The sequence below is a fragment of the Lichenostomus cassidix genome, chromosome 2 (assembly GCF_008360975.1).
Source record: "Lichenostomus cassidix isolate B80296 chromosome 2, HeHo_3.0, whole genome shotgun sequence".
Classification (NCBI taxonomy): Eukaryota; Metazoa; Chordata; class Aves; order Passeriformes; family Meliphagidae; genus Lichenostomus; species Lichenostomus cassidix.
In genome coordinates, this window is record NC_139482.1 from 113,358,334 (window position 1) to 113,371,295 (window position 12,962).

The following is a 12,962-nucleotide window of genomic DNA, read 5'->3' on the forward strand; positions in this document are numbered from 1 at the left end:
ATTTTTATTAAGAGACTACTTAAAATTTCAAGCAATGGCCATGAAACCAACGACTCTTTTGTCCAGCAGTCCTGGGCTGTTGTCAGACATTATGCTGTCACAACTGAGATGCTCTTTGTTTTCAAGTTCTATTTTCCTGTTTGGGTGTCACAGTGATCCTTCCATGAGTTTTCTTGCCGAGAGCAGAAGGAAAGAGTTGTTTTTGGCATCAGGAAAGTAATCAGTCAAGATCATTGTTATGCTGGAAGTAAGCCATCTTTTATCTCAAGAGCTTCATATGTATGTTGAAGACATAAACACTTGCTCCATGCAACCTCCCAAACACAGGGGAAGGATATGTGTTGTTTGACCTCCAGGATACAACTCCATGTATCTGTCGTGCCATCACAGGAGCTGTGGGAGATAAAAACCACCACAGGAGAGGCTATTGTCCTCCAGACACAGGATGTAATTTAACAGTGACCACAATATTCGAAGTGGTAGCAGCACACTTACATAAAAGCAGTATTTGTGTACTCCTACTAGGACAGCTAGCAAGCAGAGAGTTTCCAGTGAAGCTCTTTATTACATATTGTGCATGCTCAATCTAGCACAGAACTTGGTCTCTTAAAAGATAAGAATATATTGGAATGAGTCCAGTGAAGGGCTGCAAAGATAATTAACATCCTGGAGCACCTGTCATACAAGGAGAGGTTGAGATTGCTGGAACTGCTTAGTGTATAGAGAAAAGGTTCAGGCCCAATGTGTTTAAGTATGTAAAAGGAAGGTGTAAAACACAGACTCAGACTCATAGTGGTGTCCTCTGAATGGACATGAAAAAAAGTACATTCAATTTAGACATAATTTTCATTTATTTGTTTTTAAACAGAGTGTGAACAAACACTAGAACAGGTGACCCAGAGAGACTGTAGAGTTTCCAACATAAGAGATATACAAAACATAACTGAACACAGGTCCTTTCCAAGTCCAATGATTCTGTGAAGTAGTAAAATGCCTTGGAGATGTATTTCTCTGGCACAGATTGTCAGGTGAAATCCTTCTAGGGGTGTGACAAATATGAACCTGCCACGAACCCGAATCCCACTGCCAGACTCACTGCTTCTAATTTCGCTCAGCAGAATGTGGTCAGAAATACACTAAAAATTAAAATCTACTTGCTCTCACTAGAGCTGGAGTTTGATATTCATAATGTTCATATGTATAGCCCACTTTTCTCCTCCTTTGCTCCAGAACTCTGCATATCTAGTATTTCATAGCCAGGAGGGAAAAGTATGCTGTTAGTATAAAAAGGTGAGGAGGCTGAAGACACAGATACACCACATAGTTATTAGTGGTAGAACTCGTGAACAGTGGAACATCTATATGGACTGCACATTGAGACAATCTCTCTTTTAATTGACAACTTTCATTTCCTGAGGTGTAGTATAAAATGAGTAAAAGTTTTGAAGCAGAAAAGCTGCAGATCTGAGAGTGAGACAAATCTCTTCTTCATCACTCTGGATTCTAGCTCTCACCAATCCATCGTAAAGGTGATTTTTAACACACTTGTTTCACTCAGCATTTCTTGCTCATCAGTAGTGAAACAGTTCTATGTAAACCTTTTGCTGATAGTAAACCTCACTAATTGTACAGCCAAGGGAAATGGAGGTAGTTTCTAGGCCATCATGTGAAGTAAAAAGACTCACCATTAAAAAGGTCACCCTTTTCTCCATACTGTTTCAATTGCTGTACCAATTGCTAGCGGAGTACTGTGACATGAGGTGGACTTAACATGTACATAAATGACATTCACATAAGCTTTTTCTTGTTTTGGATTACAAGAAGTCAAGGTGACTTTCAGCTTTCTAAGCATCCATTGCCAAAAATGGCAATACCTTTTCAAAATATGCTCAAAATAAATGGATAGTCCTAAGAGTGAAGGGGAAGTAAAACAAGTCTCTATAGACACAAGGCAACTTGTCACCCAACTCAGAGAACCAAAACATTATGCTGTTACTCAAACAATAGCTGTAAAGATATCATTCAGTTCTATCAGCATCATTCCTTTCTGCAATAATCCCAAGAGAAACCCCTATTATATAATATAACACACTTGGTTTTAGTAGCTCATTGTCTTACTTGACAAGACACTGGTTAGTCCACCTAGACTGACAGTCTTATGCTTTGTAAATACAAGTTTACTCTTCTTAGGAGATGACAATTTAAAATAGCTCTTAAAATTTTGCACTTAGAAGATACAAAGACTTCTGTAACAAAATTGCAGTCATGGTATTATCTTTTAAAATAAATTAGGCACAAAGAAAATTAGCAGCACAAATGCATAATTCACACATCCTTCCCCATCCCTGCCCCAACATCCATAGTCATCTGTGAGTTGAGAGATCACACCTCCAAAAATTAATAAATGTAATTGTTTTTTTCACCAACACAGTGAATATTTTTATCTCACAGAACTTTCACTTGCTAATGGATTACTTAGAATCTGTTGTTTGAGGGAATTCTTGAATTCTTCAGCTTACCAGGGAACAGTAATGCCACCAGCAGCACAGCCCATCCTCATGGTTCATTGAATGAACCATGGTTCAAGAAGTCAGGTCCACTAGAGGCTTTTCTGGCTTCCTGCTAAATACATGTGGTTTCTGAGTCCTTTTTTCCCCCCTGAAGTTGCCAATTATTAGTTTGTGATACAGGATCATATTTAAGGCATTATAAACAGACATAACCAAAGCAATGAAATTAATGTATTTTTATAACGAGGTGAAAAGAAAACCATTCACTGGATTAAAAAAAAAAATAAGATGAAAGCTGTTGATTAAGAGCCAGTTAAAAAGCAACTTAAAAAAAATCTTGTTACTAATGAAAAATGAGGCACCCAAAGTTCACAGCTGCTGGAGAAGCAAACCTTTCCCACCACCACCTTTACAATGTCCACTTTAGAGCTGCTGGTCTCTGAACTTTGCGCTTTTTCACTCCTCCTTTGGCCGGCCTTTGAAACTACTCATGGCATCAAAGTTTCCAAAGTAATCCATTAGAACAACTGCTGCTTTCACCGGTAGAAAGCTGTAAGATAGGGACATTGAGAAAGAAGATAAAAAGGAACAAACAGACATCAGAAGAGTTGTGCAGTTTTATCACAGAATTAATTTACCTGGCTAAAACTGGCAAAGGCAGTGCTCTCTCTGAAATACAGACCCACTGGTCGTCTCAAAATATCCTTTATACTCATTTGATAGCCTGAGTTATTAGAAAGATTGGTATTCCAACCTATTGCAACAGAAGGAGGCCCAGTGTCTACAGGCCACAGTAAAACTGAACCCCAGAGTCAGCAAGGCACAGTTAGACATTTCTGTCATGGTTCTGTGGCCCAAGGATAGACTGAACCCATAGAAACAAGCAAAAAAAAAAAAGCCCTCCTAAAATGCACAGAACTTAATGAAAATTCACACCACTAAGCAGAAGCCTCATTTGTACTTTTAATCAAACACATAGCTGAAACATTCCCAGAGAGAAAAGAGAGGGGAAAAGAAGGAAAACCATAACTTACCTTTTCAAAAAATATAAAAAATAAATGATGCGTGGTATCATCACAATTTCTTGGTTCTGCCGTACAGCAGTGATTATCCTCTCAGACACATACTCTGGATCCAGAATGGGAAGCACACGTGGCCACCTGAAACAGAAAACATTTACTGCTAGAACACAAATTGCTTTGGATTCACATTTTATTCAATAAAACATTTACAGTTTACAGTTATTTTTCAGTTACTCAACTAAAAAAAGGAAATAAATACCACAAGTCCTATTACAGCAGAATCTTCATTATGTCAGAGTGAGTGGACATTGTTATTATCCCCGGTATGACTTAAGACAAACCAGTCATCATATTAAGACACACCAGGATTTTATTTGGATCCTAAATTTTGTCATTATACACACAAACTGAGCAAAGCTGTGCCACCAATTTCAGGTGAATGGGGGTTTAGAAACCTGAGAGGACAACTGGAGCATTTAGTTTCTGCAGAGGAAAGGACACCAATTATGTTTCACATTTCAGCTTAAATGAATAGTAAAGTACCTAGGCCTTTTGGGTTGCCCAGTCACTGGGTAGCACTGTTAACACCCACCTGAGGCCCTAAGATAACACAAGCAGAAAAAAGCCTAGCTCATTATTTTTTTAAAGGAAATAGGAGTTTGTCACACACCAAACATGCAACTTGCAAAAAAACCTCACAAGAGTTTACTCACTTGGTTTTAGCACCATCAAACATTCCTGTGTTTATGAGGTAAGGACATGCAATTGTGGTTTTAACACCTGTCTTTCTCAGAGCTCTCATCTCCATATCAATTGACTCTGCAAAACCAATTGCTGCAAATTTACTTGCACAGTAATCTGTAAAATAAAACATTAATTGCAGTTAAATATTTAAATTTAAAAATTAAACTTTACTGTCCAATAATAAACCACTTTACAACAGAATAGTTTTCAGGATTAGGTTAAAATTCACCTTTGCTGTGATTCATTCCCTTACTTTCCTCTCCTAAACCAACTGCTGCTCTAGACTGGCAGACAGAGGGTTTCTCATCACAACCCTGCTACCACTTTTCCACTCTCCACAGAACAATGGTAAATGAAATTACCTTTTCATACTAGACCATCTCTTTAAATCCATGCACTCATTTCTTATGAGTCAAACTCAAGTTTTCAAGACTAATGTGGTTTCAACTTGAAACTCAATTTGTCCTCATTATCATTCACTTGAAGCTAGATTTCTTTTACTGCTATGTCACCCTATATAATTTTCCTCCCCCTTTGTATACATCTTCCAGAAATGCCTTGTGAGTCTTCTCTAAATCTAAAGTGATGTCGCCCCTGTCAGAAACCTTCAAGTTAACCTTAACAACATTGAGGTTCTCAGTTTCTTAAGTTCTATATGGCTTGTACACCTTCTAACTGCCTTGGCAGCAAAACCTGTTTCACAGCAGCGCTGAGCTTCCGGAAAACACTTTGTAAAGAAATGTTATTTCAGGTCAGCTGCTTTGAAAATGTGACTCTTTGCTTTACCTATACAGAAAGATCCAGAAACTCAAAATCGGTTTGGCTTTTTCCCTGCCATGGGTATTGATTGCAGTGTTTAAATCAAACTAATAATCTCAATTAATGTTAGCTTTAATACACTACCTGAAACACTATTGCCTCCACACAGTCCTGCGGCGCTTGCTATGCTAACCAAGTGTCCATGGTTAGAGGCAATCATTGCTGGGAGGAAGGCTTTGTAAGTCTGCAAAGTAAGTCAGAGTTGCAATGTAACATTTTACTAGGCAAGCTGCATGCTGTAAGATTTTTTAGGTGTTTGTTGGTTTTAGAGAAACTCCCCCTACAGTTTAAACAAGCTTTCTACCTTTCATTATGGAAAGGATGTGTGTATGTATGTGGAGCTTGTTTGAACTCTAACCTTGAAGTATTTAATGGGGATTTCCCAACCCCACCAGTACTACTAAAGATACATGGCAACTTGATAAAAGCTAAATATATAGTTTCAGCTAGTCATGAAGTTTCTTTCAAAGGAGAATTAAGAGTTCATTGCAAATTTTGTAAAATGGCAAAGATTTGAATTTCATGTTTTCCTTCTATTAAATTCATGAAATCTTCATAATTAAATTTATTTCTAAATAAACTGCAACATGTTTGAATATTTTCTTTACAATTCTTTATGATAGAAACACCAAATAGGTGACCTGCCTTCCCTGGAAGGAAGTAAAAGCACACGAAGTTACTCATTTTGGACAAAAGCTCCACTTATTGTTAAGAGCACTATCTGAACATGTGGTATTTCTTACTTCAGTTCTTAAGAGTATTTCTAAATGTGAAGTGCTTCCATCTACCTACATTAGAGGTTCCCAAAGGATCCATTCTTCCATCCTTTTTATTTTTTATTTTACAGACTCCAGGGCAAAGTAAGTAATTTGTTTTTTCATTTCTGACTGAACTACCCAAGAGCTCTATATCGTTGCATGTTTTGCTCAATTCCAAAAGGCAAAATTAACACTGAAAACATGTTCAAAGGATGTTTTAGAATGTATATGCAAAATACAGGTATTACCCAGAAGTGTGCCACTATGTTCACTTCCATGGTTTTTTCTAGAAGTGAATCTGGAGAATCAAGAAATTTCTTTCCAATTACAATACCAGCATTGTTGATTAGGATGCTAACATCACCAACTTCTTTTTTAACCTAAAACAAAAAAACATCAACACAGTGTGCAATAAATACAAAACATTCTTTCCAAGTATTATATATAAAAACTTAAACAGAAATATTACACATTTTAAATAAGTTGAACTCTTGTTATGGATCCAAACACCTCAGGTTCTTGCACATTCTCACCTGGAGCCTTTTTAAAGGTGAGCTTTCAACTGGATTTTCTTCAGAGATGTGGAGCCCAACAGCACCACACAAGCTTCTGCTTTCAGCACCTCTGTTTCCAAGGACAACTGTTCCAGATAAGTCTCTACTACACAGAGCTTAACTAATGCAACAAGTGTTTTGCTACAGTAAACCCATCTTAAAACCAAAGAGCAATTCTGGACTAGAATCTGGTACACTCTACACCAGAAAATAAGTTGGCTAAAAAATAATACCTATACATTTAATTCAGTAAGAGGAAGTATAGTTCACATTTTAGTTCCAGACTGAGAACATTCCTGAACAGACTCAGTTGAGAGAACAACTATAGGCCTAGCTGATATCAAGATATTGTGTCAGCTCTCCAAAGGAGAATGAAAATATTAAATATAGAATTTGGAGTACTGTTCATTGATCTGAGCTATCTGGGAAAAATGAAATGGGTATAACAGTAAAGAATTAAAGGGTGATTTATCACCTATCCTTTTTTCTAGTTTAACTTCCTCATCTTCCTTAAACTTGTTACAATCCTGTCCATTTTTGTTAACTAAGCTTTAGGAGTTGGGAACTTCTGGGAACAGGGACATTAGAAATAAATTTGAAGCTATAGCTCTTGATAGCCAAAAGGCTGTCCTTCATCCTGTTGGTACAGGAAAGAAACAAGAACCTGGTATGTGCAGAGCCTTTGGGTTTTCTTCCTACCAAAGTGACTTTTTCCTGGTGTGTTTGTGTGGCTAATGAAACAGATTTTAAAGATTCACTTACATTTCATTTTGGCTGTAAGACTGTTTTACTGGGAGCAAAGGTTTCAAACATATCCTGCCCTTCCAGCATGAATTTAGTTCACCATAGTCTTGCAAAACTCCAAGTCTGCATAAAACTGAATTACCAGAAGGGGACAAAACAGGACATGGAACCATGCTGTCTTATCTTGCACAGGCTGATGCTGAACACTATGAAGCAAAGTCTACTACACTGCATTAAGTAAACAGTAGCACCAAGTGCCAACCAATACTAAAGTTTTTTTGTAACTGATAAGATTGGATGATTCTACATCACTAGCAGAATGTGACACTTCCGAAATAATGGTACTAGGGTATTTTCTCCTATGTGGATCAGCATGAGGATTATTAGTGAACCTGACAGTTGCTGAGCTGCTGACAGAAGGTTGTAAGTGAGGGATCATGCACTGGACACTATTACAACTTCTTCATTCCTGTGTAGCTCTGTTTGCATCATCCTGAACCCATGTCATACAGATCTACAAGCTGCTTTCTTTTTCAAATTTGGCCAGACTGGCTCAGCCTTTGCTTTTCTCCACGGGCCCAGAGTGCTACCCATCAACTCAAGTCCTCAAAACTACAGGTTAACTTTCATCTTCTTCATTCCAGTGTCCTTCACACTACAATACTGCTCCTCCGGTCCTCCCAGTTGAGCAGGAAGCACACCTACAGGCCCAGGGAGAGATGTGCAACTTCTCTGCAAGGACAGCAGATGTCCAGCTCAGCTGGTGTAATGGAGCTGCAAGGGGGACCAAGGTTGATCAGCATTACTGGAATAAAAAACCAACAGCTCTAACAAGCTGCAAAACATGAAGAGGCATCACATATCAGAAATCTTGTTGTAGTCCTTTTTGCACAGACAGAAAAAGGCAGAAGGCTAGAGCTTCTTAAAGAGCACAAAACATTATTTCAGCCAACAGATGTTCCTGAAGACAGCTGAACTTTTTTTTTTTTTAAATTCATCCCCAGGCAAACGCTCATTGTGGAAACTTTATAGTCCAACAGTTAAGTTTAGCAAATTTTAAACGTATAAGAACAGGTTGTTACATTGGAAACTGTTTAACAATTTTAGCTTTTGGTAATTCTGCTAGTCTGCCCAAAATATCTAACTACATGCTATGTTTACAAAGCTCTTCAGAAATGAAAGAAAGAAATATTTAAGACATCAAGATACATATATTAATTCAGATAAAGTAAGTCTGCAAAAATCTCTTCACAACAATGGAATTACTTGAAAATTGCCTAAGCAGTTAATCCTTTTTACAATGTATGGTTTTTAGGGTTTACTTTTGATAAAAGGCTGCCAGAACTTGAAATACTGCTTTAGCTTCAATAAATTGATTTTCCGCACTTCACGATTAAATGCCTGCTCTGTAATTGAATGAATGAGAAGCTACCCAGTTAAAATGAGCTACTGAAAAAGAGAACCAGCCTTTTTTATTCTTTAAGGAATAGAGATACACAAGTCAACGCTAAAAATCAGAATTCTCAAAACAGATAGAAAGCAGAGTACATTCAGAATGAATTAACTTTAATCTCTTGCTTTGAAGCCACTATAAAACTTAATCATGTATCCTAAACCTACACATGCATTCAGAATACCGTGGAAGCCACAAATGAGATACTTTACCTGGTCAGCTACTCTGTAGACATCCTGTCTTTTGCTACAATCACAGATGTAAGAGTGTACTCTTCCTGCTCCATTCTCTCTGGCCAGTCTAACTGTGCTGTTGAGCCCCTCTTGATTAATATCCCAGAGGACAACCGTGGCTCCAAGGCTGGCAAACTTCAATGATAAGAGTCTTCCAACGCCACTTCCTGCTCCTGTTATTAATACTATTTCACCACTAACATTCTTCTTCCGTTTAGGCACAACCAAGAACACCAGCGACTCCAGTGAATAGTAAACAAGAAGTACGACGAGTTTTAATGTTTCCAGGAAGAAGTTCATCTTGAGGCTATTTCTTCAGATACCTGATAAAAAACCCAAAACATTTACCAGATAGGGTAAACCAAAGAGAAGATGCAAACATCAACATTTCAAAAACATTTTCAGATCCATTCTAAATATTTTCTCTAGCCTGCTTTTGAGTGTTGTTTCAAAAAAATATATAGGCTTACACCTGCATATCTAACCCATTTGTTCTGTTTCTGTCTCATCTGCAGGTTGCTCCTACTTTCCTCCAGGATGCAATACACAGTTCATTTACCATTCAGCAGCACCTGCCCTCATCTGCTTTAGAAATTCCCCATCCCTCATGTCATGAGTTTCATTCTGTCCTCTGACTGAATGTAGGCACAAAATAAATAAATAAATAAAAACAAATTAAAAAACATATGTCTTCCCAGGGAGCATCTTAAACAGAAATGCATGACGATTACAAATCAAAACTTATAGCTTGATCAAAGAACTTTAGTGCTTACAAGCCAGTACTATAGGTCAGGAAAAATTCTGCTTTTGACACCATATCCTTTTTTGTTCTGTAGGCACTCCTTGTCACCATGAAATCATATGCAGAACAAGTCACAGTCCCAAATGTGCTGAAAAAACTTGAGCATAAGGAGCTTCAGACCACAATATGCTTATAAATATCCAAAGCACACGAGGTAAATAACTGTGTGTCACTACTGACTTTTCAGCTACCTGGACTACCACTATTGAGGAGAGGCTGCTTTTGCAGTTGGACTCAGTTCTTTAAGAATGCACTGCAAAGCTGCTGAGTTTCTTCTCTTCACCTCCCTGCATTAAGCAATTGTCATAGGCTTGAATCATACCATCTAAGGTACGTGTTTAACCTCACAGTCTGTATGCACCCCAGTAATGCTGACAGCAGGCAGGCCTTTAAGCCCTTGGAGGAATGTTATTTTATTTCCCAGTATACAAAAGCTGTGCAAGATATTCATCCTTGGTCAAGACAGGTTTTACTCATTGACAAACAACATTATGAAGCATTAATATCTTCTTTCTCAGCTAAAGGTAGAGCACGCTGGCACTTACACTTCAACCTTTAGCACTATGTGCCCAGTCTGATTACATCTCTTAGTTAACTTTGCTATCTATGTGTATAGGTAATTGTGTTTGACAAGTGCCAGGAGATAAGTAACTCAGGTCTCTGCTACTCTGAGCAAAGTTCATGAAATTTAGCATGTGAACATACAAGTGTTATTGCGAGTCTCAGGTTTTCTACACGAGAAACTAGGCCGGAGCTGAAAAGAAATAGGCCACTGCTAGAGCAGAGCTAGTTATTTCAGAAAGTTTTCCAGCAGAAACACTGGGACATCTTAAAACTGTTCTGAAAACAGAAAAACATTTGTCAAAGACATAGTGGGCAGCAAAACAAGTTCTTTCTGGCAAAGTCATAGGGTGAATGTTTTTATTAATTACTTTCTATTCCTCATTCTAATGAAAATGTGACAAAATGTGCACAGAGGTGGTAACACCAGCAAGAAATGAAAGAAATATCAAAGCAGCACTGGAACATTTTCCTAGAGCCAATATCGGCATTTCCTGTAATACATTCTCACATCTATAGAGCTATTACAGTTATAAGCAAAAATAGAGTTATAAAGGAAAAATGTTATTAAATTTCATGTACATAAAAAGCGCATGTTTTTGGAAGCACAAGTTCTTTGTTGAGTCTAAAACGGATGCAACAAGTCATTAAAATAAATGCAGTTGCTGAATTTAACTTGATTGCACTGATTTAATGCACTTAACATAAAATTCTCCATTTGTATGAAAGGGGACCTGTATCTCTGGCTTAGATAAGGATGTTAACCCCTATGGAAAACCAAGCAAGACAATACACAATTTGGCCTAAACCCAGTTTAAAATTTATGACAGTAATTCTTTAAGTAAAATACTCCTATATTAGGCTTGTATAGGACAGAAGCACATTAGATCTTTCAGAAAAGTATGACTTTCACTTAATGAAGTAGAGTTGTTTAGGCATACTGACCACAGGAGACTTCCTGGTAGAAGACCAACTCTGCATTCTTCAATAACATGCTCAATTTCCATGGACACATCTCTCCCCTAACCCAAATTTGACTGGGCAAGGAGTCCTCCATTCTCACTCACTGCATCAGTATTGCTAACTACACCAGCTACTGTAACCAAGCATATCCATACAGACAATTCAATTTGCCACTCACTTGGCCAATTTTGGGTCCTCAGCTCAAAAAGTAAGCAGGGATGTATTTACAGGTGAATTAACCAATGGGGTCTTTGGCACATAGAAGATCTCAGATCACCTCTGATGCCTTGTATTGTTTTTTAATATGCCTACATCCACACAGACATATATGTGGAGAGCTTTTATGCAGTAGAGAAGTATCAGACATTCTACAACGTCTTATCAGACAGATTTCAAGTGCAGGTAACTTTGCCAGCAAAGGCTTGTTGGTATCTGTGCCAATGCTAACAGCCAACAGGCTCTTGCAAACCGGACAGGTTCTTAAAGAATATCATTGCTCACAAGTCACAAGGACAGGATTGAGGCTGGCAGCTGGACTGCACAACACCTCTACCAGTCCAAGGACTAAAGGCTCATCATGCAATCACCTGGGCAGGGTTTGGCAAGCATGATTTTTTCTCACTGTAACCAAGGCTGTCCAAGGGCTGAGATACACCAATACTTTTCTCAGCCCCCGGAGCATGCTGGATAATCTTACTCTCACTCGGCACACCGCGCCTGCCAACCCAACCCGCATCACAAGAAAGCCCACGAGCAGCGTTCAGCAGTAGTGAGTGACCAGCTCACATCCCCCTCACATCTGCCCGGGACGCGCCGCTGCCCCGCAGTGCCCGGCTGTCCACGGCCTCGGTCCTCCTTGCCGAGCTCCCACACACCCTGTCCGGTCCCCCCGCGTCCCCCCGGCCCGTACCGCCCCAGCACCGAGCGTACCTTCGCCTGCCGGGCTGTAGGACGGGCAAGGAACCTCAGCCTCCCGGCGTGGCGCAGCAGCTCTGGGGCGGGCAGGCGAGAGCGGCGCAAACGAGCAGCGAGAGCAGCAGGGCGGAGCGGAGCAGCCCTGCCTTTATCGGGCAGCCCGCCCCGAAGCGGGGATGACCGGATGCCTGGGGGCGGGACGGGAGGGGACTGGACGGCACGGAATGGGTCGGGATGAGATGGTTCGGTTCGGCTCGATTCCTCTCCTGTCCGCTCCTCTCCCCTCTGTGGCGGCAGAAAGCCGGGCTGGGGGCTGCCGCGGCGCTGTCCGCCCTCCGCCCGGAGCTGCCAGGCTGGGGTTCAGCCGGGCGGGGGCAGCGGGCTCGGCACGGAGCTGCCGGCACGGAGCTGCGGGATCGGCCCCGGGAAGGAGAGCTGCGGCCCCGGGCGGCGGTGAGGACGCTTAGCCCCCTGGGCTCCTCGCTGAGGCCGGAGTAGGGTCAAAAGCTCAAAGGACGGAGCACTTTGTTGGGCGGAGGCCCTCGGGACAGCTCCCCCTCACTTTCCCTAGGTTACTTTTTTTCGTGTTCGGTTTTTCCCCCCCCCCCCAAAAGAAACCACAAAAACAACACCCCCACCCACCCACCCACCCCCCCGTATTTATACACATGAGGTGGTTATCACTCCATGCTGAGACCTGCACCTAAAGGCATGGTTGATGTGAAGAGGTCACCTGGCCTCTGTGAAGCCATACTGCACGGAGCGCGTTTCACCGGCTGAGCGTGACCCTCTTGAAGGTGGCATCCTTTTGAGGGAATGAACGACACTTCAGCTTAAAAAATGTGTTCTGGCTGTAGTCAAAATATAGTCTTGAGTTTGCTAAT

At 40.3% G+C, this 12,962-nt stretch overlaps 1 protein-coding gene across 1 annotated transcript; it reads right to left on the bottom strand.

The window, feature by feature from the left end:
• Positions 1 to 832: 832 nt before the first annotated feature.
• LOC146442015 (epidermal retinol dehydrogenase 2-like) lies at positions 833 to 9,160 on the bottom strand. The gene is made up of 6 exons (XM_085052871.1): positions 8,817 to 9,160; positions 6,102 to 6,233; positions 5,180 to 5,279; positions 4,246 to 4,390; positions 3,545 to 3,670; positions 833 to 3,060 (listed from the first exon to the last, which is right to left on the bottom strand). The coding sequence occupies exons 1-6, from the start codon at positions 9,135 to 9,137 to the stop codon at positions 2,967 to 2,969; spliced, it is 918 nt and encodes a 305-aa protein (XP_084908997.1). The 5' UTR covers positions 9,138 to 9,160; the 3' UTR covers positions 833 to 2,966.
• Positions 9,161 to 12,962: the final 3,802 nt, after the last annotated feature.

Bases quoted from the DNA above. Each gene is read 5' to 3' on its own strand.
- LOC146442015 (XM_085052871.1), bottom strand. From the start codon at position 9,137: ATGAACTTCTTCCTGGAAACATTAAAACTCGTCGTACTTCTTGTTTAC. The intron at 4,391-5,179 runs GTAGTGTATTAA...TTTATTTTACAG, and splicing joins TGGAGGCAATAGTGTTTCAG to ATTACTGTGCAAGTAAATTT. The intron at 3,671-4,245 runs GTGAGTAAACTC...TTTCTGTTTCAG, and splicing joins TTTGATGGTGCTAAAACCAA to GTGGCCACGTGTGCTTCCCA.